At 35.0% G+C, this 27,724-nt stretch overlaps 2 protein-coding genes across 2 annotated transcripts in view; one reads left to right on the forward strand and one right to left on the reverse strand.

Annotated features, from left to right (window-relative positions):
- The window catches only part of LOC101894243 (uncharacterized), a 56,724-nt gene extending 54,086 nt beyond the window's left edge, over positions 1–2,638 (reverse strand). The window contains exon 1 of the mRNA XM_059119096.1: positions 1,404–2,638. The gene's annotated coding sequence lies outside the window, so the exon portion shown is untranslated. The remainder of the gene's footprint in view (positions 1–1,403) is intronic.
- Positions 2,639–5,874: 3,236 nt separating this feature from the next.
- LOC101891195 (protein rhomboid) lies at positions 5,875–27,724 on the forward strand. Its single transcript, XM_059119105.1, has 4 exons — positions 5,875–6,532; positions 21,512–21,873; positions 26,405–26,747; positions 26,823–27,724. The coding sequence occupies exons 1-4, from the start codon at positions 6,359–6,361 to the stop codon at positions 27,129–27,131; spliced, it is 1,188 nt and encodes a 395-aa protein (XP_058975088.1). The 5' UTR covers positions 5,875–6,358; the 3' UTR covers positions 27,132–27,724.

Genomic DNA, 27,724 nt, shown 5'->3' on the forward strand with positions numbered 1-27,724 from the left:
ATAATTCGTGCCAAAGGTGACTAATTCGAACAAATCTAAACGTAATCTAAAATTTGATGCTGCTTCCGAGATTTTTTGCTTTTTTCAATAAAATTTAAAATGTAAAAATTATGGCGTTTGACTTTGCTTCAGCTTTTTTATCTCACTCTGTAGTTAGCAGGTCCATCCCCTTAGGTCATAAAACCTCAATTCGAAAGAAGCAGTTACTAAATATCCATCAACAAAATTAAATTTGCCTTAATAAGGGAAATTTTTTAATAAAAAATTCAATATGAGCCTGGCTGGGATTGAAACCTATGTCTTCACGAACCAACGGAAAGTGTAAAAATTCCGCAACATTCAAACTAGTCATCCTGAATTCCTTCATTCTTTTAAATTATATGCCAGCCGATGAATTATTTGTGAAAGAAATTCTCTTAAGTGTTAACGCCATAAAATTCGGCAATGTAGATTTTTATTGGCAGCTAAGCCATATTTATAAAATCCGAAACATGGCTAAAAAGTCAGTAAAAACTTAAAAAAAAAAAAAACTAAAAGTCGTCTAGTTTAATTTTAAAGAGGAAAAGCAGCCCAGATTTTTTCCACTGGGAATAGCACAATCTTACATTATTTTTACAATATTTCTATTTTATACAGGACTAGCTACTAAATGTCACACTAAGTTACTTCTTCAATAGCTAACAGGTTGGTTAGCTTTCACGCACAATCAAGGCTCATTCACTTTCAAGATATATAATAACAATTCCATCGATTTTCACTTATCCTTACTTCATTAATTTCAATTATTATTATTTTTGTGAATTTCCTTTCCTTACCACTTGTTACTCTTTTTTACATTTTATTTAGTATTATTTTTATTTTTTACAAAATTGCACTCGAAAAACTTTAATCCATTTTTTATAAAATACACTTCACTATTTTCACTTAACAACTTGAATTGCATTCGCCGGTCATTATTTTCAAACAACCCTTTGTTCACAATTGACATGAAAAAGGGATGATTTTTTGCCCCACCCCGTTATTTGGCATTCACGTCAATCACAATGGTGTGTCGTTGACACAGCAGAAAACGATGAAAATCACTTGTTAAAAAATCTTAATTTCTTTGATATTTACATTGATAAATTCGCAACACACAAATAAAAACAAAAATATATAAAAATTAAATTAATACACTGCACTCAATTATCTGTAAAAAAAAACTGTTGTTTTGTTTATTTTTGTCGTTCTTTAAAAAAAGAAAAACCTATTGTGAATGCTCTCCCTTGCACTGTTAATACAGGTCTCATGAAATCAAACTCTTTCACAGAATAAGAGAACACATCATTCACGCTAGATTGGAAAAGATGCCGTAATTGTTATAAAATAAAATATTTTATTCCTTTTTTTTTTGTAATACTTACCATTAATTTAGTAAAATGGTTTGCAAAAACCTTATTAACAAAACCATAAACTGTTCCCACTTGTGTGTACTAATTACATTCAATGTTTGCCTGCTGTCAGTCGTCACACACAGTTGAGAGAGAGGGAGAGCGCAAGCGAGTAATAACAGTTGTTATTGTAGAAGCAGTTTTCGTGACAATTGAAGGAGAATTTATATTTTTTGTTGATTTCTTCTTTATTTTTCACTTTCTTTCTTTCCTTCTTTCATTTACTACGTTTATTCCCTTCTATTGCAATGACAATTTTCCACTAATTTCCTTGCCCGATTTCTTACATCAAATGCACTTTTATTCTCACTATTTGCAATTTATGGTAATTTTCTTGTTTCATTTTTTAAAATAAAAACAAGTAAAAGAAATTGAAACTGAGGCAAAACATACGCATTGCTCACTCACTCACTACACACCACCGACCACGAGCACTGCAAACGTCGCCGACGACCGACCACAATAAAAACAACAACAACAACGAAAGCAATAATAATAACACCTTTTTTATTTCTTTTCCACTTTTATTTCTTCATACACAAAAACAAAGGGCTGCTGCTATTCCTTCTTCTTGGAAAACTTTATGTAGCCTCAATGTCAAACTTAGGTTTTCAATGGAAATTCCACGAGTTTCACTTAATTGCAAGCACTTCACTTCAAATCCTCGTCTAATTAGTCAAGTGTTCACAAATTCGCATTGATTGATAGAAAAAAAGTACGAGAAAAACTTTCAAGTATCGAGAGTATTAAAACGACGACGACGACCCAACCAACCAACGCAATAACAAATTTTTATGACAACTGTCTGAAGGCTGGCAACGCCATAAATGGCAATACACAATTATGTGTAATCAATTCACAGTGAATGTTTGAATTTGGGATTTTTACACAATTCTCCTTTGTGTTTGTCATTCTCGGTTCATATTTGAGTCAATGTATACCATAGCCATAGCATTGTTGCTCCAACGCCGCCAATATTCCTTAAAACATTTCATCTACAATTTGACACAATTTATCTTTTCTCGTACGAAGTTTTTGACTTGTGTTTGCATAGATTCATATTCACATCATCGATATTTTGAAATGTCAGAACACTGATTTATAATCATAGCAAATATCGTCTAGATTTCCTATATATTCTGCATAACAAACAGAAATTTTTGACGAAAAGGTGACCGAGCGCTTGTTCGCGAGCAGATACCAAAGTGAATGTCAGAGTCTACCATGTTACGGTAGTCCAACTGCGTTATCGTAATCCGCATAAGGGATGTTCCAATGACATGATTTTTTAGAGAACATTTATGAAAAATACCTCTATTCCAGAATTTGCAAGTGGAATGTACACAACAGGAATGAACACAACTAAATATTAAAATATATATTTTCAATGAAATATGTAATTTCAATTCCATGACCAAACAGGTTAATATCATCAATGGGGTTAAGCTGATTAATATCAATGCGCGTTTCTTCCAATCATTGATTATGAAAATATTTTGCTTTTGTGTTTCAAAACAATAAAGTACACAAAGAAGTCGGGCGTTGGAAACATGGTAGAAGAATACAGGTATTCGCATCGACGCAGCTGCTAGGATAATGAACTGTCAAACCAATTTTGGAATTAAAATTATTCAAATTTGCACAATTTTTTGAAAAATGCATATCATAAAAACTTTCGTTTGGTGTCGCATAAGAAAACTTTTAAAAATCTACTAATTTTTGAAAAAAAAAAAAAAAAAACATTTTTGACGTATCAATGTTTCTTACCATTTTATTGTGCCATGGTAATTTCAAAATTACTATCAAAACAAATACAAAAAATTGTTTTGGATAAAATTAACAAAACAACTTGTTGCATTGATATTGAACAAATAAACAAAATACGAGAAAGCTGGATGAAAGGTCAAGATTCCTCTCCAAAATCAAGATTTATGATTTATTACATCGCAAATCATCAGCTATTAGATGATAAGGGTTTTACATATGTGCTGTCACTTTTATTATCTGTGCGTATTTCCGAGCAAATGTCATAGATGACTTTTTGCCGCAAATTTAATTTTATATATATTTAAACAACCAACAAACAACACATTTGATTAAATCGATCGAAAAGGTATGTATGTGTTGTACTCATTTACTTCAAAGCGGAAATGTCGGCCATGTATCACACGATGTATTATACATATAGAAAATTTGACACTACATATGAAAAACCCTTGGTGGAATAAGGAAGGTAAAGTCATGCAATCATATGTTTAATTTTTTTCAAAACTGTTCAGTTGACAACATTTTACTGTGAAAAGTACATACATAAATCAGGGATGGGAACCTGTTTTCTATGCAGTGAAATTTGTCAAGGTAAGTTACAGAAAATGCAGAGATGGATATGCTTAATTCAAATTACTTTACCTTCTGAATTTTATCATGGAAAAACCCTAAGGGTGGAAATACATAAAGCGCATATTTGGTTAGCTTAAGTCATCGACTGGCTTATTCATAGATGAACAACGGAGTTTTAGGTTGACTTAGTTCGATTTTGGCCCTAGGCTCCTTAGTTCATTTTCGAAGAAACCAGCCGGTGACTTAAGGCAGATAAGCGCTTCATGTATTCCCACCTTTATCGTCTGATAGCAGTTTTAAGTTGAGAATACATAAGACGCTTTTCTAACTGGCTTTAAGGCAACGGCTGGCTTCTTCGTAGAAGAACAAAGGGGTTTTAGGTTGACATAGTTTGGTTTTGTCCCTATGCTCCTTTGTTCTTTTCCGAAGAAGCCAGCCGATGACTTAAGCCAGTCAAAAGGCGTTTTATACATTTTCACCTTTAAACTACTAAAACCACTCGATTTCAAATGCCAATTTTCATGGTAGAAGAATACAGGTAGATGCATCCATGACGAAATTACCGAAGGTAGCCCAAAAAATTTAATTTTTTTCTTTTGGTGCACTCATGGTACAATGATATCAACGTAGGGCTATGAAACCATATGATTTTAATTTTTTTATTTTCTTGGCTTAATATGTCATCTTTATTTGTTTATGTATGTATTTTCTTTTCAATAACAATAAAATTGTTCAGAAAACATTCAAATTCGGGTGTTTTCAAAATGTTTATTTCAACGTATGCATCGACAAAATCTAGAGTTTTTGTAGCGAAATAATCCTTTAGAGATATATAGTACATGATTTTGAAAAGAAGTGTTGACCTTTCATTCAGTTGTCGCGGATTTTATTTATTTATTTAAAATAAATGCAACAAGTTGTTTGATTTTTTATTGTTTTGATACTAATTCTGACATTACAAGCCAAACAGGTAGGCCTCTATACTTGCAATTTTTTCAAAGTTGACCTACCTTCTCTTCATTGTACCATGGGTGCACTCATGGTACAATGAATTCAAGGTAGGGCAGAACTACCATATGATTTAATTTTTTTATTTTTCTGGCTTAATATGTCAACTTCATTTGCTTATGTGTGTGTCTTCTTTTCAATAATAAAAAATTGTTGAGAAAATATTCAAATTCGGGTGTTTTCAAAATGCTTATTGCAACGAATGCATCGACAAAATCTACAGTTTTTGTCGCGAAATAAACTATAAGAGATATATAGAACATGATATTGAAAAGAAATTTTGACCATTCATTAAGTTTTCGCGGTTTTAAATTATTTATTCAAAATCAATGCAACAAGTTGTTTGCTTTTTTATTGTTTTGATAGTAATTCTGACATTACAAGCCAAACAGGTAGACCTCTATACTTGCAATTTTTTCAAAGTTGACCTACCTTCTCTTCATTGTACCATGGGTGCACCTATTCTTTCAAAACATATACACAATTTAAATATGTGTGCATTGTTTTGAATTAAAAATAAAATAATTGGAAATTATTTCAAATTTTGATGAAACAAAAATGCATGTTTTTCACGTTATCGGACAACAAATTGCATTATTTGGGGAAGAAAGGATAATATTTTTGTTTCTATTTGGATTTAATTTAGTGGAGAAAACCCAATACTTCATTCATATTTTTGGGGGTTTTTCCAACATAGTAATTTTGTAAGATAAAAAGTTAAAAAACAAAATGAATTGTTGAATGTTTAAAAATATATTTATGTATATAAAACTCCGGTACAGACTTGCATTTTCCTTGTTTCTTCTAAGTTGAGCAACATTTCTTATTGAGCTCTGGATTTTTATATGTTTTCCTACACAACATTAATCGGAGGTTGTTATGATATGCAGATTACAAAAATTTTAACGAATTTAAATAATCAGTCAAAACTTATAATTTCAAAATTACTTTCACACTTCATTGTCCCAGCAGCTATGTTTATGCGGCTACCTGTATTCTTCTACCATGAATACAACTGAATGAATCGATAACGATTTTATTTCGACTTTTATTTTAACTTGAACTATAGAACCCTAATCGTCATTAGTCTCAGTTCAAAAAAATTAGACAAAGGCCGCGGATGGTGCCTGCTAATTTTAATGTGTCGCGTCGAAATTCGTAAAATCATACAAAGAAACTTTCGTTTAGTAGCAGAAGCTAACTAAAAAAAAAAACAAAAGAAAGAAATAGTGTCGAGTGCCGAAGAACCATGGAATGCGGAATCTATACATTAGTAATCATACAATAAATTAAACCAATCAACGTCTCTATGTTATCTTATCATTTTTCATTGAATGGAAAAAAGGTAACCTTGCCATTAGAAAAGTTTATTCATACATATTTAGTTAATGTTTAAATAAAGAAGAGAAAAATTAAATTTACAACAAGTGGCTTTCTGTGAATGTTACCGGCAAAGACAAAAACAAAGTGTTTTCTGGCTCATCATTTTGTCTTATTATTTGTTGTTGTGATATTGAAATTTGTGTATCGTCGTGAGGCCAAGAAATCAACAAAATAACAACAAGTAAAAGCATACCATCATGTCGATACAACGTCAACAAGAAGACGTGGAGAATGGCCTTTATCCACAGCTAAGACATAGTCGGCCACCGCCAACACGCCAGGACACTGTGGATCTGGAAGAGATTCCATTGCGTGAAATGCCACCACAGGAACCAGAAGATCGTCGCAGAATAAAGGATGTATTTGAGCGGGTAAGGTCAAGTCAAGCAGTGAATAATTTTCTTTGTTTTCATTGATTTTCATTTGCACACAAACATACAATAATAATGCACATAGTATGCGTGTGTGTGTCCATTTGTAACTTAACTTTTATGAACTTGATATTTATTGTTGTTGCGTCTTCACATACCTACTTTTATTTTGAATTTCGTGTTCTTTTGATAATGGCTTTGTGTACTTAGAAAAACAATCGTAGTGATCCCATCACATGTATGGTTGTATGTATGTGCGCGTGTGTGTGTTCAGTCGCAATGTTCCCATGTTGATGGGTATGGTGTTTTCCCCCAACTCGTATGATTCATTCATGAAGAGACATGCATAGCAGTGTAGTAGTAGGGATGACAACGATGGACTATAAACAAAGAGAAGTTTTTTTTTTAATTGTTCTAACGCTACACATTTTTGCGATAACTGAGACTTTTTCTTAAGGGAACGACCGGACATATTATTTATTTGACCCGACTATTTGGGTTTGAAAAACGATCAAGATTTCAATTCTGCTGAACCTGTAATTAAACAATGTTGAGCGACCCAGATTTTTTTTAAGAAATCTCTCATTTTTATGCCCTCAGACATATAGTTTGAGAGGGTATATCAAAACGTGCCTCATCGAAATAACGGTTTTAGACCCTACGTCTCAGGAAATTTGGAGTCGATCTGGCGATGTCCGTCCGTCTGTCTGTTTGTCTGGCTGACTGGTGCGCACGATAATTCTCGACGGGAGTATCCGATTTGATCCAAACTTGGTACATCGCAATATTATTATCAAACTTAGATCGAGTTCGGAGATGGGCAATATCGGTCCATTCCTTCTGGTACCTCCCAAACAAAATGTCAACATTTTCCAAGAAAATAATTTACTGCACAGAAAGAGAAAGGATAGTCCGATATTGCTCCAACTTTGTGAATCCTAATATTTGTATCAGTGGCAGGTCAGGTGCGAAAATAGACAATATCAGTTCACTCCGTCAAGTACCTCCCCCACAAAGGGTCAACATTTTAAATAATTATAACTCTTGTAAAATGTGATGTAAGTGTCCGATTGTCTTCAAATTACACACACCACCATATTTTTATTAACCCAAGGTCTTGTGTGAAGATGGAATATATCGGTGCACTCCTTCTGGTACCTCCATCACAAAGGGACATAATTTTGAATATCAATTAAGCTTATAAATAATGAAATTAACATTCGATTCCATTCAGACTCGGCACATCTCAATATTTCCATCAACACAAGATGTGATATAAAGATGGTAGAGATCGGGCCGTTCCTTATGGTAGCTCCCCACAAGGTGTCAAAGTTTTGAATAACCAAAACGATCATAAAATCCGAAATAAGCATCCGATTCTTTTCAAATTATACACATTACAATATTTTTATTAACCCGAGGTCTGGTGTTAAGATGGGATATATCTGTCCACTCCTTCTGTTACCTCCCCCACAAAGGGTCATAATTTTGAATATACATGAAGCTCATAAAACGCGAAATTAACACCCGATTCCATTTAAACTTGGTTCATCTCAATATTTTCCAAAAACATAAGATCTGTTATAAATACCTATTAGTACCTTCCCCACATAGGGTTCCAGATTTTTGAAAAACAAAAGGCTCAAAGAAAGCGAAATAAGCATCCGACTCTCTTCAAATTTCACATCTCCAAATATATTTGCTAAGGAAAGATCTGTTATGAAGATCTACCCCTTCTGATACCTCAACCACAAAGGGCCACAATTTTCAATACTTTCATCTGTAATTACTTGCGAAACAAGTCGGCGATTCTTTACAACTTGCTATATCTAAATATCTCCCTTAACCAGAAATCTGATATGAATATGTAATTTATCGAAATTTATGATTTCGCATAAAACTGGATATAGATGTTCGATTTCTTTAAAATTTCGCACATACCATTATTTTTATCTGTATTGAATGAAGTATGAAAATGGAATACTTCGGTCCGCTATATCTGTTACTTCAAGCATATTTCCAAAATTTCCAAAAATTTGCCTATATCTCAAAAAAAGGTACAGGAAGTAGTCGATATAGTCCAAATCTGGCTCTTTATAATATTTTTTTTATCAGTTTTAGGTCAGATACGAATTGGTCAATATTGTTCAACTGCCTCGGAAGGGTCAACAATTTGTATAATCATAACTCAAGACTGGGTGAGGGTATACATCTGTCGGCAAAACCGACTGATACTATTTTACTCGATTTTTTTAATTGTTCTAACGCTAGACATTTTTGCGATAACTGGGACAATATATCTATAACAGTCATGAGGTAACGACCAGCCAAATGATATATTTGACCCGAATATTTGGGTTCGAAAAGCGATCAAGATTTCTATTCTACTGAAACAGTTATTAAAAAATTGGAAGCATCTCGGGTTTATTAAAAAAAATCTCTGATTTCTATTTTATTTTTTTGAGAAATAAGATTTTTTTCCATTACTTTTTACCAAGGCTATCCGGAAATTTGAACTGAAAATCAATCTTTAAGATTAGACAATGTACTTATCATGTGATAACTTATGGAAGTACCTATCCAACAAGTGGCCATGGGTTTACTTAAACCGGCTCCATAATCATAACAAAATAATCGTTATTTTGGACATGGATTTTTATAAACCCTCAACAAAAACGAAAAAATGGCTCTTTGAACTGTTCTTAAAATACATTTCTTCGAACGAATTCCTATAAAATCCAGCAGCAATCCCATCAAAATCCCTTAAACACACATATAGACGTATCGTTTCTTCTCACAGCGCTACAATTAGAAACCAAAACACATACGTACAGTCCGTCATATTGAAGGCGGCTTATAAAGTAATTTATTATTTTTTTTTTTAATAATGCAAAAAAATCTTCTTCATTGCAGTCAATAAACCGCATTACGAAGACCATCAACATGTTTAACATTTCTTGTGGTATTTTCTTTTTTTTTTCTAAGCTGATGATGCATAATGTAAATATTTATTTATATCAGGCTTTTTTTATGACCAGAATGAAGTCATAGAAAGCAAGATAACACGAAGAAAAATCAACAACAACAACAACAAAATGGTAACAAACCTACTACCAAGCAAGTTGTGCTGGCTGGCTAGCTGGCATGGCTGGCTGATAATGAAATTCATGTGGATGAAATTTAATTTTTGCCCGTCCTATTCCCAACTTTCATAAACAATTATAACATGCCTACAACAGTTGCTGACAAAAGTGTACGTGAAATTTTTATGAACATGATCTATTGATTTCTTCTCTTAAAATAATCCTCTGGTCATCTGCAAGAAGAATAATAAGAAAGTTTATGAAAAAAAAACATAAATTTCAGAAAACTGCATGGAATCTCTATTTGAATCGATCGTACGGTCCATATAATTTAATGCTTGAAGATTATTTCATGTAAATGTTGACCGCGACTGTACCTCAATTCTGGCATATTCTTTCCTACATTTCGCCGGGGTATTTTGATTCAATGTCGTCTTACATTCTCGCCTCGCCTCTCAATAAGTCCATTGTAAGGCGTGTTGTGTGGCACTGTTTTGTTGAAAACAAAAAAAAGAAGTAATTAGTACCAGTCGGTTTTGCCGACAGATGTATACCCCCAGCCTTGAGTTATGATTATTCAAACTGTTGACTCATTATGGGGGAGGTTCCGAAGAAGTTGCCGAATATTGACCAATTCGTATCGGACCTAAGACTGATAAAAATATTACAACGTGCCAGATTTGGACTATATCGACTACTTCCTATACTTTACATGAAATATGTATTTGGAAAGTATGGAAATATGCGTGAGGTCACAGATATAGCGGACCAAAGTATTCCATTTTAATACTTCATCTAATACCAACAAAAAATATTGGTATGGAAAAAATTTGAGGGAAATCGAATACTTATATCCAATTTTTGCAAATCAATTATTTTTCTATCAATTACATATTCATATCAGATTTCTGGTTAAGAGAAATATTTAGACATAGCAAAGTATAAAGTATCGCTGACTTGTTTCACAACCTATGACAGATAAAAGTATTGAAAATTTTGACCCTTTGTGGGTGAGGTACCAGATGGGGTTCACAGACATATATCATACTAAAAACAGATTTTGTGTTAGCAAAAATGTTTGTATGTGTGAAATCTGAAGAGAGTTGGAAGCTTATTTCGCATTCTTTGAGAGTTTGGTTTGTCAAAATCTTGAATCTATGTGGGGAAGGTACCAGAAGAAATGGTCCGATATCTACCATCTTTATAACAGATCTTGTGTTGCTGGAAATGTTGAGATGTTCCAAGTCTGAATGGAATTGAATATTAATTTTGGGTTTCATGAGCTTCATGGATATTCAATTTTTTGATCTTTTGTGGAGGAGGTACCAGAAGAAATGGTGCAATTTCTACCATCTTCATAACAGAACTTTTGTTATCAAAAATGCTGATATATGTGAAATATGATCAGAACCGGATGCTTACTTCGGATTTTATGATAGTTTTGGTTATTCAAAACTATGACCCTTTGTGTGGGAGGTATTAGAAGGAATGTTCCGATCTCTACCATCTTTATAACAGATCTTGTGTTGATGGAAATATTGAGATGTGCTAAGTCTGAATAGAATCGGATGCTAATTTCGTGTTTTATGAGCTTCATGGATATTTAAAATGTTGACCTGTTGTGGGGGAGCAACCGGAAGGAATGGTTCGATCTCTACCATCTTTATAAAATATCTTGTGCTTATAGAAATATTGAGATGTGCGTTTTATGGGCTTCATGAATATTCCGATTTTTAACCCTTTGTGGGGGTGGTGCCAGAAGTAGTGGACCGATACATTCCATCTTCACACCAGATCTTGGGTGAATAAAAATATTGTGATCTGTGTAATTCGAAGACAATCGGACTCTTAAATCACATTTTATAAGAGTTATAATTATTCAAAATGTTGAATCTTTCTGGCGGAAGTACTTGATGGAGTAGACCGATTTTGCCCATTTTCGCACCTAGCACTGATGCACATATTAGGTTTTGCAAATTTCGAACAAAGTCGGATTATCCTTTTTTCTATGCAATAAATTATTTTCTTTGAAAATGTTGACATTTTGTGTGGGACTTACCAGAAGGAGTGGGCCGATATTTCCCATCTGCGAACTCGATCTAAGTTTGACAATAATATTACGATGTACCAAGTTTGGATCAAATCGGATACTCCCTTCGAGAGTTACCGTACACACTAGCCAGCCAGACAGGCAGACGCGTTTATTGACACCGTTTTGTTGAAACCCCATGCCATGCAAGTCGAGCTCTTGCATTTTGGGCAAAAAAAAGTTGGATATCATTTCCTGTATGAGAAGACCTTCTGGTCTTCTATGAGAAGACCTTCTGGCCTTCTATGAGAAGACCTTCTGGCCTTCTATGAGAAGACCTTCTGGCCTTCTATGAGAAGACCTTCTGGCCTTCTATGAGAAGACCTTCCGGCCTTCTATGAGAAGACCTTCTGGCCTTCTATGAGAAGACCTTCTGGCCTTCTATGAGAAGATCTTCTGGCCTTCTATGAGAAGACCTTCTGGCCTTCTATGAGAAGACCTTCTGGCCTTCTATGAGAAGACCTTCTGGCCTTCTATGAGAAGACCTTCTGGCCTTCTAGGAGAAGACCTTCTGGCCTTATATGAGAAAACCTTCTGGCCTTCTATGAGAAGACCTTCTGGCCTTCTATGAGAAGACCTTCTGGCCTTCTATGAGAAGACCTTCTGGCCTTCTAGGAGAAGACCTTCTGGCCTTCTAGGAGAAGACCTTCTGGCCTTCTAGGAGAAGACCTTCTGGCCTTCTAGGAGAAGACCTTCTGGCCTTCTAGGAGAAGACCTTCTGGCCTTCTAGGAGAAGACCTTCTGGCCTTCTATGAGAAGACCTTCTGGCCTTCTATGAGAAGACCTTCTGGTCTTCTGTGAGAAGACCTTCTGGCCTTCTATGAGAAGACATTCTGGTCTTCTGTGAGAACTCCAATTACTTTTCAATTTAAGATACCCATAAGAATCCTCCTTTAAGGATTCTTATGGGTATCTTAAATTGAAGACCTTCTGGTCTTCAATGAGAAGACCTTCTGGTCTTTAATGAGAAGACCTTCTGCTCTTCTGTGAGAACACCAATTACTTTTCTACTTAAGAAACCCATAAGAATCCTCCGTTAAGAAACTTTTTAGTGTTCTTTACAGCACACTTTTAAGCCACACTGTGCGCAAAACCTTTCATTCTAGGAAATGAAAAAGAGAAAACACCACTACAAATAGAATGTATTTTACCGGTTTCGTACGCACACGGTAACAAGAAAAATCGGTCGATGTTATAACATTTATCACACTGATGAGGGTGTTGATGAAGGCAAATATTTAGATAAAAATGAAGTGAAATGAAAAAAGTACCAAGAGAATTACTGCCTTTGAGCAGATCTTGGCGTTAATCAAAGAGTCGACAAAATATGACTGTTGACTAAGACTTTAACTAACACACACGTCAAAAAGGTGTCACAGGTGCGATAATAAATGTTGAATAGAAATACACAAAACCACCGGGTGTGGAATGTACTCACATTGTTTGAAGAGGTTCTCTTGTTGATATCTCCACCCTGCTGTTTTTGCCTATGACGTTAAGATAAATATTGTTTTTTTTTTTTATTTAGCAAAACAAAAGTATATTAAAAAAAATAATATGTTTAATTATTTGTTGGCAAATTGGCGTTTATTTGCTGGGATGTGGATTGTATGAAAATTAGCTATTTTTTTAATTTCGAAGAGAGTGTCCGATTTGTTCCAAACTTGGTAGATCGTAATACTATTATCAAACTTACATCGAGTTCGGAGATGGGAAATATTGGTCCACAACTTCTAGTACCTCCCCCACAAAATGTCAACATTTTCAATGAAAATAATATCCTGCACGGAGAGAGAAAGGATATTTCGATTTTGCTCCAACTTTGAAAATATTAATATTTGCATCAGTGCTAAAATGGACAATAGTTCTAAAATAGACAATATCGGTCCACTCCATCCAGTATCTCCCCCACAAAGGATCAACATTTTAAATAATTATAACTCTTATAAAATGAGATGTAAGTGTCCGATTGTCTTCAAATTACACATATCACAATATTTTTATTAACCCAAGGACTGGTGTTAAGATAAAATATATCGGTTCACTCCTTCTGATACCTCCCCCACAAAAGATCGTAATTTTGAATATCCATTAAGCGCATTAAACGCGAAATTAACATCCGATTCCATTTAGACTTGGCACATCTGAATATTTCTATCAGTACAGGATCTGTTATAATAACGGTAGGGATCGCACCATTCCTTCTGGTACCTCCCCCACAAAGGGTAAAAGTTTTGAATAACCAAGACGTTTATAAAATCCGATATAAGTATCATGTTCAGGTTCAAATTCCATTATTTTCACTAACAAGAGATCTGTTTTGAAGATGGAATATATCGGTCCACTCCTTCTTGTACCTCCCCAACAAAGGGTCAAAATTTTTAATATTCATGAAGCCCAAAAAACGCGAAAATAACGTCAGACTCCATTCAGACTTGGTACATCTCAATATTTCCATCAACACAAGATCTGTTATAAAGATGGTAGAGATTGGAGCTTCTTCCTTCTGGTACCTCCCTCACAAAGGATGAACGTTTTGAATAGGTAAAATGATTATAAAATCCGAAATAAGCATCCGGTTCTCTTCAAACTACACACATCACAATATTTTTTGCTAACCCAAGGTCTGGTGTGAATATGGAATATATCGGTCCATGTACCTCCCCCACAAAATTCAAAATTTTGGGTATCCATGTAGCTCATAAAACTCGGCACATCTCAATATTTCCATCAACACAAGATTTGTTACAAAGATGGTAGAGGTCATACCATTGCTTCTGGTAACTCCCTCAAGATTTTGAAAAAGAAAGAAAAATAAGAATCCAACTCTCTTCAAATTTCACACATCCAAATATTTTTTTTTTAACGCAAAATCTGTTGTGAAGATGATATACATCTGCCAACCCCATCTGGTACCTCACCCACAATGGGTCACAATTTTCAATACTTTTATCTGTCACAACTTGCGAAACAAGAAATCTGATATGAATATGTAATTTATCGGAATTAAAGATTTCGTATAAATTTGGATATAAATGTTCGATTTCCTTCTTTTTCCAAATTTTCCAAAAAATTGCACATATCTCATATAAAGTATAGGAAGTAGTCGATATAGTCCAAATCTGGCAACTTGTAATACTTGTATTAGACTTAGGTCAGATACGAATTGGGAGGTATACATCTGTCGGCTAAACTGACTGATATTATTTTACTTGTTTTCCAGGCCAAAAAATAATTTTTTTCATGGCATAAATCTGGGTTTATTACGACAAATAAATCATTCCTCTGACTGACTTTGGTTTTCGGAGCTTTTCTTATTCCTCTATTACAGAAATTTCCCTTCTGCGGGAAATACACAACACCATGTAAGAATCATGTTAGTCATTTTGTTTAAAATACTGAATCCAATTCCAATGCATTTCAAAGTTGCAGTTTTCTGAGCTACCACAAAATTTTTTGGTTGTGGTCAGCTTTAAAGTATTAATAGGTTCCAACCACAATACCAACTCAATTTTGCAAAATAAATAAAATCGGCATATTTTTATACCGTCTCACTCAATATTAGCAATATTTTTATTCCAATGACTTGTAATCGACTGATAACAACAATTGTTTTGCCATTGCTCTTTTCATTTAATCTCGTCAGAATTGTGTGGTTTTACATTTTTAAGAAACACGTTTACCTTACGGGGAATAAATGCAGTCCCTCACTACAGCTATAATCGGAATGTGTAGCTTCAGTAAATGACTAATTCAATATTACGGCTGTGTATTTAGCTGCACTCCCTTCCCTTTTGTGAAGCACCACGAGTCCATAAAGTGCACATGTACGTACGTTGTTTTTTTTTTTAATTTTTAGACTGACATAATATTGTTCAGGCATTGTGTTTGGAAAATGTCACGCGATAAAAGTTGTATGTTTTTTTTTAGTTTTAGTTTTTTTTTCAAATATTTAATTTATTTAAATATCTATATTTAAATAAAAATATAAGTATTCGACGATTTTGCCGACAGATGTATACCCTCAGCCAATGTTCGATTATTTAAATACATTTTTACTTGTGTTATGATTATTCAAACTGTTGACCCTCTATGGAGAGAGTAGGTTCCAAAGGAGTGGGCCAATATTGTCCATTTCTCATGGGACCTAAATAAATATGATATAAATATTGTGACGTGCCAGGTTTGAACTATATCGACTACTACCTTCACTTTATGTGAGAAATGTGAAAATTTTTAGAAAATGTTGAAATGTGCGTGAGGTGTGATCGAAGTATTCCATTTTCATGCAGATAAAAATATTGATATGGGCAAAATTACAAAAAAATCTAATATTTATACACAATTTTATGGGGAATCATAAATTCCTTATTCATCTCAGGTTTCTGGTTGAGAGAAATTTTTTGATATAGGAAGATGTGAAGAATCGCTGACTTGTTTCGCAAGTTATGACAGATAAATGAATTAAAAATTGTCACCCTTTATGAGTGAGGTACCAGAAGGGATTCGCAGATATATATCATCTTCACGGCAGATTGTGGGTTAACAAAAATGTTTGGATGTGTGAATTTTGAAGAGAGTTGGATGCTTATGTCGCTTTCTTTGAGCGTTTTGCTTTCCAAATTTCGAACGCTATGCAGGGGTGGTAAAAGAAGAAATGGTCCGATCCCTGCCATCTTTATAACAGATCTTGTGTTTATAAAAATATTGAGATGTGCTAAGTCTGAATGAAATCGGATGTTAATTTAGCTTTTTGTGAGCCTCATGGATATTCAAAATATTGGAGAGGAGATCACAGCAGAACTTTAGTTAGCGTTTTGCTTTTCTTTGAGCGTTTTGCTTTTCAAATTTCGAACGCTATGTAGGGGAGGTACCAGAAGGAATGGTCCGATCCCTGCCATCTTTGTAACAGATCTTGTGTTTATAAAAATATTGAGATGTGCCAAGTCTGAATGAAATCGGATGTTAATTTAGCTTTTTGTGGGCGTCATGGGTATTCAAAATATTGGAGAGGAGATCACAGCAGAACTTTAGTTAGTGAAAATAATGGGATGTGTGAAATATGAAGAGAACCGAATACATATTTCGTATTTTATGATCGTTTGGTTTTTCAAAACTTTGACCCTTTGTGGGGGAGGTACTAGAAGGAATGGTCCGATCTCCACCATCTTTATAACATATCCTGTATTGATAAAAATATTGAGATGTGCAAAGTCTGAACGGAATCATATGTTAATTTCGCGTTTTATGAGCTTTATGGATATTCAAAATATTGCCCCTTGAAGGGAGGTACCAGAAGAGGTTCACCGATATATTCCATCTTCACAGCAGAACTTTAGTTAGTAGAAATAATGGAATGTGTGAAATAAAAAAAGAACCGTATGCTTATTTCGGATTTTATAATCGTTTTGGTTTTTCAAAACTTTGAACCTTTGTGGGGGAGGTACCAGAAGGAATGTGTTGATGGAAATATTCAGATGTGCCAACTCTAAATGGAATCGTATGGTAATTTCGCGTTTTACGAGCTTATTACGAGTATATTCGACCTTTTGTGGGGAAGGTAACAGAAGGAGTTGACCGGTATATTCCATCTTAACACCAGACCTTGAGTTGATAATACTATTGGGATGTGTGAAATTTGAAAACAATTCGACTTAATGGAGTGGACTGTTATTATCCATTTTCTCACCTGACGTAGCACTGATGCAAATATTAGGATTTGCAAAGTTGGAGCTAAATCGGATTATCTTTTATCTTTCTGTGCAGAAAATATATTTTTTGAAAATTTCGACATTTTGTGTGGGAGGTACCAGAGGGAGAGGACCGATACATTCCATTTTCAAACTAGACCTAGGGTTAATAAATTTATTGAGATGTGTGTAATTTGAAGACAATCCGACTCTTACATCACGTTTTATAAGAGTTGTAATTATTCAAAACTTTGACCCTTTGTGGGGAGGTACCTGAAGGAGTGGACCGATATTGTCGATTTTCGCATCTCACCTAGCACTGATAGAAATTTTAGGATTCGCAAAGTTGGAACAAAATCGTATTATCGTTTCTCTTTCTGTGCAATAAATTATTTTCTTTGAAATTTTTGACATTTTGTATGGGAGGTACCTGAAGGAGTGGACCTATATATTTCATACTAAGGACAGACCTTGGGTTAATTATATATAATATTGGGATGTGTTAAATTTAAAGACAATCAGGCTCTTACATCACATTTTATAGTAGTAATAAATATTTAAAATTTTGACCCTTGGTTAGGGAGGTACCAGAAGGAGTGAACCGATATTATCCATTTTCACACCTGACCTAGCACTGATGGAAATATTTGGATTTGCAAAGTTGGAGCAAAATCGATTTATCGTTTCTCTTTGTGTGCAATAAATATATTTTTTAAAAATTTCGGTATTTTGTGGGGGAGTTACCAGAAGTAGTGGACCCATATTGCCCATCTCCGAACTCGATCTAAGTTTGACAAAAATATTACGATGTACCAAGTTTGGACCAAATCGGATACTCCCTTTGAGAGTTATCGTGCACACCAGCCAGCCAGGCAGACAAATATCTCCAGATCGGCTCCAAATGTCCTAAAACGGATTTGGTTCAAAGAGACTTAGGGATTAAAACCGTTATTTCGATGAGACACGTTTTGGCCGTATCAAATGATATATATACCCTCTCTAGCCATATGTCTGAGGGTATAAAAAGGGTGTCCTTTCGATTTGCATCATCTGTGGACTTGCAGTGTTTCCTTCACCTCCTCTATTACCAACTAAAATGTGTTCCACACTACAAAAATGTTGGTTTTGTGCGTGTTTGCTCGTAGTTTTGTTGTTGTTGTTGTTGTTGTAAAATCGAAGCATTTGAAATGTGGTGTTTTCAACATTTTCCCCAAATATGGACAATAAAAGTTGCGTGAATGAAATCTTGTTGAGATCTACAATACTATTTTTGGAAACAATGCAAGCAACTTGTCTAGTTTTTCAATCAAATTATATCTGACATACTTACAACATTTTGTAGTTAGTATGTATTTCGCTAAAGCAAAATGACCAATTCACCGAAAAATGGTTGGGAACACAAATAGCGAATTTTAGGCAATTGAAGTAGAATCTTTAGAAATTCCGGAATTCAGAAATTAATTACGAGAGGCCCCACCGACAAATAATGAAAAATTACCAATTCACCGAAAAATGGTTGGGAACATAAATAGCGAATTTTAGGCAATTGAAGTAGAATCTTTAGAAATTCCGGAATTCAGAAAGGAATTACGAGGGGCCCCACCGACAAATAATGAAAAATTACCAATTCACCGAAAAATGGTTGGGAACACAAATAGCGAATTTTAGGCAATTGAAGTAGAATCTTTAGAAATTCCGGAATTCAGAAAGGAATTACGAGGGGCCCCACCGACAAATAATGAGATTTTCTAACAAAATTATCATCTACAATTTTACCAGTGATACCATTATTTGTAGACTCTAGCTTAATGTGGAGCATTTTCCGTTTTCAATGCCAAAAATGTTACGAGTAAACCAGTAAGGAAAGGTCAAAAGTCGGGCGGGGCCTACCCTACACCACTATTCGTATTTAGTAGAGCTCCTGTAACAAAAAAGTTTATATTGGGAATTTATGTGAAGTTTATCAACCAACTACGAACCTTATAGGAATGCGTTCCACGGCTTCAGAGTAGTCACAATTCCGGAACTAAATCCAACTGTGAATCGATTTTCAAAAAAAAAAAGTTGACGGAAGCTTTTGCACCTCTAGAAAAAAGTAACATTGCCGTATATTGCATGATATGACTTCGATAAGAATTATATTAAAAACTATTTTATTGGAGCAATAGATATACCGGACCGAGTTTCACCAAAATGGCAAAATTCGGTTGAATGTATGGTTGTTGTATGGTGGACAATAATCGTAAAATCGGATAAAGATGTACATATGGCTAAGGTATATAAAAAACTGAACAAATCTCGATTAAATTTGGCAGAGGTATTTTCGAGCAGTATCTGATGGCCAGTACCAAATATCATTCTTGTGGAGTGCATATTACGAATGTGAGGGACTTTAAACACCAAATCGGATGGAACATATATATGAGAGCTATAGCTATATCTAAACCGATTTTCACCACATTTGATGTACTTGCTTCTAGACTGAATTCGGTTGGATGTGTCAAAAATCAGGTCATTTTTACTGATATTGGCCATTTGGTGCCCGATTAACCCGAAATCGGTTGAAGATATATATGGGAGCTATATCTAAATTTGAACCGATCTTGATACAATTTGGCAGAGGTATGTCTGGACTGTATCTGATATCTGGTACCAAATATTATTCTTGTGGAGTGCTTATTACGCTTGTGATGGAATTTAAATCCCAAATTGGATGGAGCATATTATATGGGAGCTGTAACTACATCTGAACCGATTTTCACCAAATTTGATGTGCTTTCTTCTAGACTAAATTCGGTCGGATGTGCCAAAATTCAGGTCATTTTTACTGATATTGGCCATTTGGTGCACAATTATCCCGAAATCGGTTGAAGATATATATGGGAGCTATATCCAAATCGGAACCGATCCTGATACAATTTGGCAGAAGTATTTCTGGGCAGTGATATCTATGATATCTCGTACCAAATATTCTTGTGGAGTTCATATTACGCATGTGAGGGACTTTAAATTCCAAATCGGGTGAAACACATATATGGGAGCTACAGCTATATCTAAACCGATTTTCACCAAATTTGATGTTCTTACTTCTAGACTAAATTCGGTCGGATCTACCAAAAGTCAGGTCATTTGGACAGATATTGGCCATTCAGTGCACAATTAACCCGAAATCGGTTGAAGATATATATGGGAGCTATATCTAAATTTGAACCGATCTTGATACAATTTGTCTGGACTGTATCTGATATCTGGTACCAAATATTATTCTTGTGGAGTGCTTATTACGCTTGTGATAGACTTTAAATCCCAAATCGGATGAAATACATACATGGGAGCTATAGCTATATCTAAAACGATTTTCACCAAATTTGATGTACTTGCTTCTAGACAGAATTTTAATGGATGTGCCAAAATTCAGGTAATTTGGACTTATATTGGCCATTAGGTGCACAATTAATACGAAATCGGTTGAAGATATATATGGGAGCTATATCTAAATTTTAACAGATTTTCGGCAATTTCAATAGGGTTCGTCCTTGGGTCAAACAAATATTGTTTGGAAATTTTCATCTCAATCGGATAATAAATGCGACCTGCATTTTGTTCACAAGAATACATGGCCAGACGGATGGAGAAACGACTCAGAATGTGATTCTATGAAGATTCTCAAAAGTAACTATGGGTCTATCTCGCTTCCTTCTCTATGTTACAAACGAATGCATAAAGACATAATACCCTTACCACTATGTGGTATAGGGTATAAAAACTCAGCTTCAAAACACATTTACCAGCTCATCTATGAAATGTTTCCTATAAACCCTCCCTGTCTGCTCGTCCATTAAAAACCCTTTCGAACAGTATCTTTAGACTCCCTTTAGCCCATCCACAGAGATACTCATATTTTATATTTGAATTAGCATTTAGACAATAATTTTGTAGAAATACTTATTCACAGCTACAGTACTCAGTTCAATGAACCTCTGCCAATGAATGGAATTCATTCATTTCGTTACTTTCACACCCAAATTTTTATTTGTTTTGATTTAAATTTGATGTTCTTTCTTTTTTGCTTTTTTATTTTATATTTTATTTATTTTCTTATTTTTTTATCTTACAGCATGATGCCGATGCTGATGGCAAAATTAGCATACATGAGCTAAAAGGCCTCATAGAAGCCGGTCTCTGCCGTGACATTCCACCAAATGTGGCCCAACAGATCTTGAAAATGTCCGATAATGATAACAACGGCTATTTGGATTTCGAGGAATTCTATGCGATGTCGAAACGTCACAAATGGATGATCCGTAATCTGCTGGCGTCCTATTGTCGTATGGTTGTACCGCCACCCAAACCCTTGGAGGGTGATCAATTGGATGGTGCCTATGAGAAACAGATGTCCATATGTCCGCCGCCATTGACTATGGTGATATTTTCATTGGTGGAGATAATAATGTTTCTCGTCGATGTTATACATTTTCAGTAAGTTGGAGAAGTGAATGATTTATCGGATATATGAATGTGTGTGTTTTGTATGGTTTTTGTTGTTGTTGTTGTGTTTTAATTATTATTTTCTCTAAGTAGCTATTTTAACTCATTAGAAATTCACGCAGCGTTCATTAATTTTTTCATCGTCTTCTTTTTTTTTGCAATTTATATAAATGTCTGCTTGCTTTATTTTTTTCGGAGGAGGTAAACATCTAGATAATGGATTTTAATGGAGAATATACCTATACTTAGTAAATTGCTGGGAGTTGGTGTGTGGGGGCAGTTTGTTACGATATTTATTTACCAAAAAATATTGTCTTTATATAGAAACATATTGCGTGACTGGTCTTGCGTACTTAAATAATGAAATAATTACAAGTAAAATAGATGTACCTATTATGTAATTAAGTATATTATATATTGTGGTTGATCCTTTATGGAAATGGAAAAATATTTGAGGAATACCTTATGATAATAGCGAAAAATTGGTCATTTTATTTTTTTTTTTTTTTCAAAAGAACTTACCAACAAACAACAAGTTAAAAAGCATCAGTTGATTTTTTCCGACAGATCTATACCCTCAGCCAATGTTCGATTTAATATTGGGCCAAAGGAATGGGCCAATAATGTCCATTTCGTATCGAACCTAAATAAATATGCTATAAATATTATGACGTGTCAGATTTGGACTATATTGGCTACTTCCTTAATATGAGATATGTGATAATTTTCAGAAAATGTTAAAATGTGCGTGAGGTACCAGATATTGTCGACCGAAGTATTCCATTTTCATACTTCATATAATACTGATAAAAATATTGGCATGCGCAAAATTTGAAGGAAATCGAACATTTATATCCAATTTTATGCGAAATCATAAATTCCATATTCATTTATGTAAGGTTGTAAAGAATCGCTGTCTTGTTTCGCAAGTTATGGCAGATAAGAGCATTGAAAATTGTGGTGACCCTTTGTGGGTGAGGTACCAGAAGGGTTTCACAGAAATATATCTTCTTCACAAAAGATCTTGTGACAGCAAAAATGTTTGTGTGAAATTTGAAGAGAGTTGGAAGCTTACAGGGTGAGATAGAAAAAACTGCATCAAAATCAGAGGTCATTATTTTTTTATACCCTACACCACATAGTGGTAAGGGTATTATGTCTTTGTGCATTTGTTTGTAACATGGAGAAGGGAACGAGATAGACCCATAGTTACTTTTGAGAACCTTCATAGAATCACTTTCTGAGTCGATTTATGCATGCCAGTCCGTCTGTCCGTCCGTCCGTCCGTCCGTCTGTCCATGTATTCTTGTGAACAAAATGCAGGTCGCATTTATTATCCGATTGAGATGAAATTTTCCAAACAATATTTTTTTGGCCCAACGACGACAACGACAAATTTAGATATAGCTCCCATATATATCTTCATCCGATTTCGGGTTTAATGTGCACCAAATGTCCACTATCAGTCCAAATTACCTGAATTTTGGCACACTCAACCGAGTTCGGCCTAGAAGCAAGTATATCAAATTTGGAGAAAATCGGTTCAGATATAGCTATAGCTACCATATATATCTTTCATCCGATTTGATCTTTAAGTCCCTCACATTCCTACTATGCACTCCACAACCGTGATATTTGGTACCAGGTATTAGATGGAGCACAGAAATAGCTGTTTTAAATTTTATCGAAATCGGTTCAAATTTGGATATAGCTTCCATATATATCTTCATCCGATTTGGGGTAATTGGCCACCAAATGGCCAATATCAGCCCAAATGGCCCGAATTTTGGCACATGTGACCGAAATTAGCCTTAAAGCAAATACAACAAATTTATCCGATTTGGTGTTTAAGCCTCTCACATTCGTAATATGCACTCCACAAGAATGATATTTGGTACCAGATAAAAGATACAGCCCAGAAATAGCTGTTTGTAATTTTATTGAAATCGGTTCAGATTTGGATATAGCTCCCATATATATCTTCATCCGATTTCGGGTTAATTGTGCACCAAATGGCCGATATAAGTCCAAATGGACTGAATTTTAGTACATCGGACCAAATTCAGCCTAGAAGCAAGTATATCAAATTTAGTGAAAATCGGTTCAGATATAGATATAGCAACCATATATATGTTTCATCCGATTTAGTGTTTTAGTCCCTTACATTCGTAATATTCACTCCACAACCGTGATATTTGGTACCAGGTATTAGATGGAGCACAGGAATAGCTTTTTTAAATTTTACCGAAATCGGTTCAGATTTGGATATAGCTCCCATATATATCTTCATCCGATTTCGGGTGATTGACCACCAAATGGCCGTAATAGCATCAATTTTGGCAAATCCGACCGAAACCAGCTTAGAAGCAAGTACACCAATTTTAGTAAAAATCGGTTCAGATATAGCTATAGCTCCCATATATATCTTCATCCGATTTCGTGTTAATTGTGCATCAAATGGCCAATATCAGCCCAAATGGCATGAATTTTCGTATACAAGACCGAATTCAGTCTAGAAGCTAATACGCCAAATTTGGAGAAACCCGGTTCAGAGATAGCTATAATTCGTAAAATGCATGATAGAATTAGATAGATTTTGATTTTGTACCAAATATCTCATAGAGCTCTGAAATGCCCTGTATAAACCTTTTTACGAGAGCTCTACTAAATATGCATAGTGGTGTAGGGTATCATATAGTCGGCCCCGCCCGACTTTTGAGCTTTCCTTACTGGTTTTTTATTTTTTTAAATTTTATTGAATGAAATCAAAAAATGTCGGAAATAGCATCAAATTTTAGAATAAATTTAGATTTGTTCAAATTGGTCACCTTTCTTGCGAATTATGGCCTTCAAACGGCCAATAAAACCGTCACACGCTGCCCGAATATTGCTCTGCGGTATTTTGGCCTATTCCCAGCGAAGCGCTTGCTTGAGGTGATCGACACTTTGATATTTTTTAGTGCTAACCTTGCTTTCCAAAATACTCCAGACACAATAGTCCAACGGATTGGTATCCGGAGATTTTGGTGGCCATTGTGCGCTGGAAATGAAGCGAAGAACCTCATTTTGTAACCATTCTTAGGTGGCGCGTGCCGAGTGCCATGGTGCTGAGTCCTGTTGGAATGTCCAAGGTCTGCGTCCAAAATATTTGCGTGCCCAAGGCTTTAATACACCCTCCAGAATATTTTCGCGATAATATTCGGCATTTATTCTGATGCCATGGTCGATTGGTGTCAACCTTGCTTTCCAAAACACTTCAGACACAATAGTCCCACGGATTGGTATCCGGAGATTTTGGTGGCCATTGTGCGTTGGAAATGAAGCGAGGAACCTCATTTTGTAACTATTCTTGGGTGGCGCGTGATGAGTGCGGAGTCCTGTTGGAATGTCCAAGGTCTGCGGCAAAAATGTGTGCGTGTCCAAGGCTTTAATACACCCTCCAGAATATGTTCGCGATAATATTCGGTATTTATTTTGATGCCACGGTCAATTAATACGAGCGGAATGCGACCATCGGCTACTTTGGCGGCCCACACCATCACCATTGCCAGCGCTTGAGTTCTGGTGGCCTACCGAAGGTGGACATTTTCAGCTGACATTTTTGCAAGTAAACACGAGCAATTTGTTTGTTTACAAACTGCTCCACAACGAATGTTTTCTCATCGGAGAAAACCAAATTCGGCAGTTCACCACATTCGGCCAAGCGAAGCAGCTCTTTAGCTCTTTTGAGTCTATTTTCTTTATGTTGCGATGTAAGTTATTGCACTTTTTGGAATTTTAATGGCTTTGCACCGAACTCATTTTTCAATATTTGTCGAATGGAATATTACGATATGTTCAGCTCACGAGCCATTTTTCGGCCACTGCAACACGGGTTTCGATCAAGTCGCTCGACCGATATATCCCATTTTCGCAGCAGATCTTGTTTTAGTAGAAATAATGGGATGTGTGAGATATGAAGAGAACCGGATGCCTATTTCGGATATAATAATCGTTTTGGTTATTTAAAACTTTAACCCTTTGTGGGGCAGGTACCAGAAGGAATAGTCCGATCTCTACCATCTTTATAACAGATCTTGTGTTGATAGAAATATTGAGATTTGCCAAATCTGAATGGAATCGGATGTAATTTTGGAGTTTTATGAGCTTCATGAATATTCAAAATTTTGACTCTTTGTGGGGGAGCTACCAGAAGGAGTGGACCGATACATCCTATTTTCACACCAAACCGTGGGTTAATAAAAATATTGTGATGTTTGTAATTTGAAGACAAACGTACTCTTACATCACATTTAATAAGAGTTATTAAAAAATGTTGATGCTTTGTGGGGGTGGTACTTAATGGAGCCCGATATTGTCCATTTTCGCACCTGGCCTTGCACTGATGCAAATATTAGGACTTGCAAAACTGGAAAAAATCTTTTTTCCTTTATTTTTCAACATATGTTTAATTATAAACACGATATTTGCTTATAAACATTTAGCATTTGAATTTTTTTTTCAAATTTTTCTCTCTTTGCAGAGACGATCCCGAGAATAATCGACGTATTGGTGAGAGTACAAATGGTCCTGCCGCAACCCTGTTCATTTACAATCCCTACAAACGTTATGAATCCTGGCGTTTTGTCACATACATGTTTGTGCATGTCGGCCTCATGCATCTCTTTATGAATTTGATAATACAAATTTTCCTGGGTGTCGCATTGGAATTGGTGCATCATTGGTGGCGTGTGGCCCTGGTGTATTTGGCTGGTGTGGTTGCCGGTTCGATGGGTACATCGTTGACCAGTCCTCGAATTTTCCTAGCTGGAGCATCGGGTGGTGTTTATGCCCTGATTACAGCACATATTGCCACCATAATTATGGTAAGTTGTTGGAAATATTCCAAAACAAATGTTGGAAACTAATTTAAATTTGTTTCTTTTTCCTTGCAATTTCAGAATTGGAATGAAATGGAATATGCCATTGTACAACTGTTCGTCTTTCTCATATTCTGCCTCACCGATTTGGGTACATCGATTTATCGTCACATCACCGATCAGCATGATCAAATCGGTTATATGGCCCATCTGTCGGGTGCCATTGCCGGTCTTTTGGTGGGCATAGGAGTGTTACGAAACCTTGAGGTGCGTCGCTGGGAACGTATTCTCTGGTGGATTGCGGTTATATTCTTTTTTGCCTTAATGATGACGGGTACACTGATACATATATTTCTCCCAGACTATTTTCCCCGACAAGAGTATTATTAAGATAATAATGGTGAACTAATAATTGTCACAAATGCAACAATAATGCACAAAAAAAAACTTTGCCTGTATTTATGAAACGAAAATATACATAACACACAAATTGTATTGTATTTTATTTTTTTACCAATAATAGTTGTAAGTTTTTAATGTGTGTATGAAAGTACAACGATATAAAAATGAGAAATAATTTATAAATTTATATATTTTTATACATCATATTTTATAATAATATTTATATATTATACAAAAGAAATGCCTATAAATGTTCTGAAAACAAATTTTGGCACGTGGAGACGATTTTGATTTGGTGATTTGCTAGATAAGTTTTTTTTTGTCATTGTCCGAATGTTAAATATGAACAAATTTTTTAAATCACCAAAACTAAATCGAAAATAAAATGCTTGTCAAAACCATTGCTGATAGATAATCATCATAACATAATGTCTTTAAAGCCAAAGTGCCTTTGGATATCAACAAGAAATGACAATTTGCTTTTAGTGTTCAATTAGAGTTCTAAGAAAATGTTGTCGAACAAAATTGAATTGATCTATGATTTAGTATACTATAATGATCACAAATTTACAAATGATTAT

This window comes from Musca domestica, unplaced genomic scaffold, assembly GCF_030504385.1.
Source record: "Musca domestica strain aabys unplaced genomic scaffold, Musca_domestica.polishedcontigs.V.1.1 14, whole genome shotgun sequence".
Classification (NCBI taxonomy): domain Eukaryota; kingdom Metazoa; phylum Arthropoda; class Insecta; order Diptera; family Muscidae; genus Musca; species Musca domestica.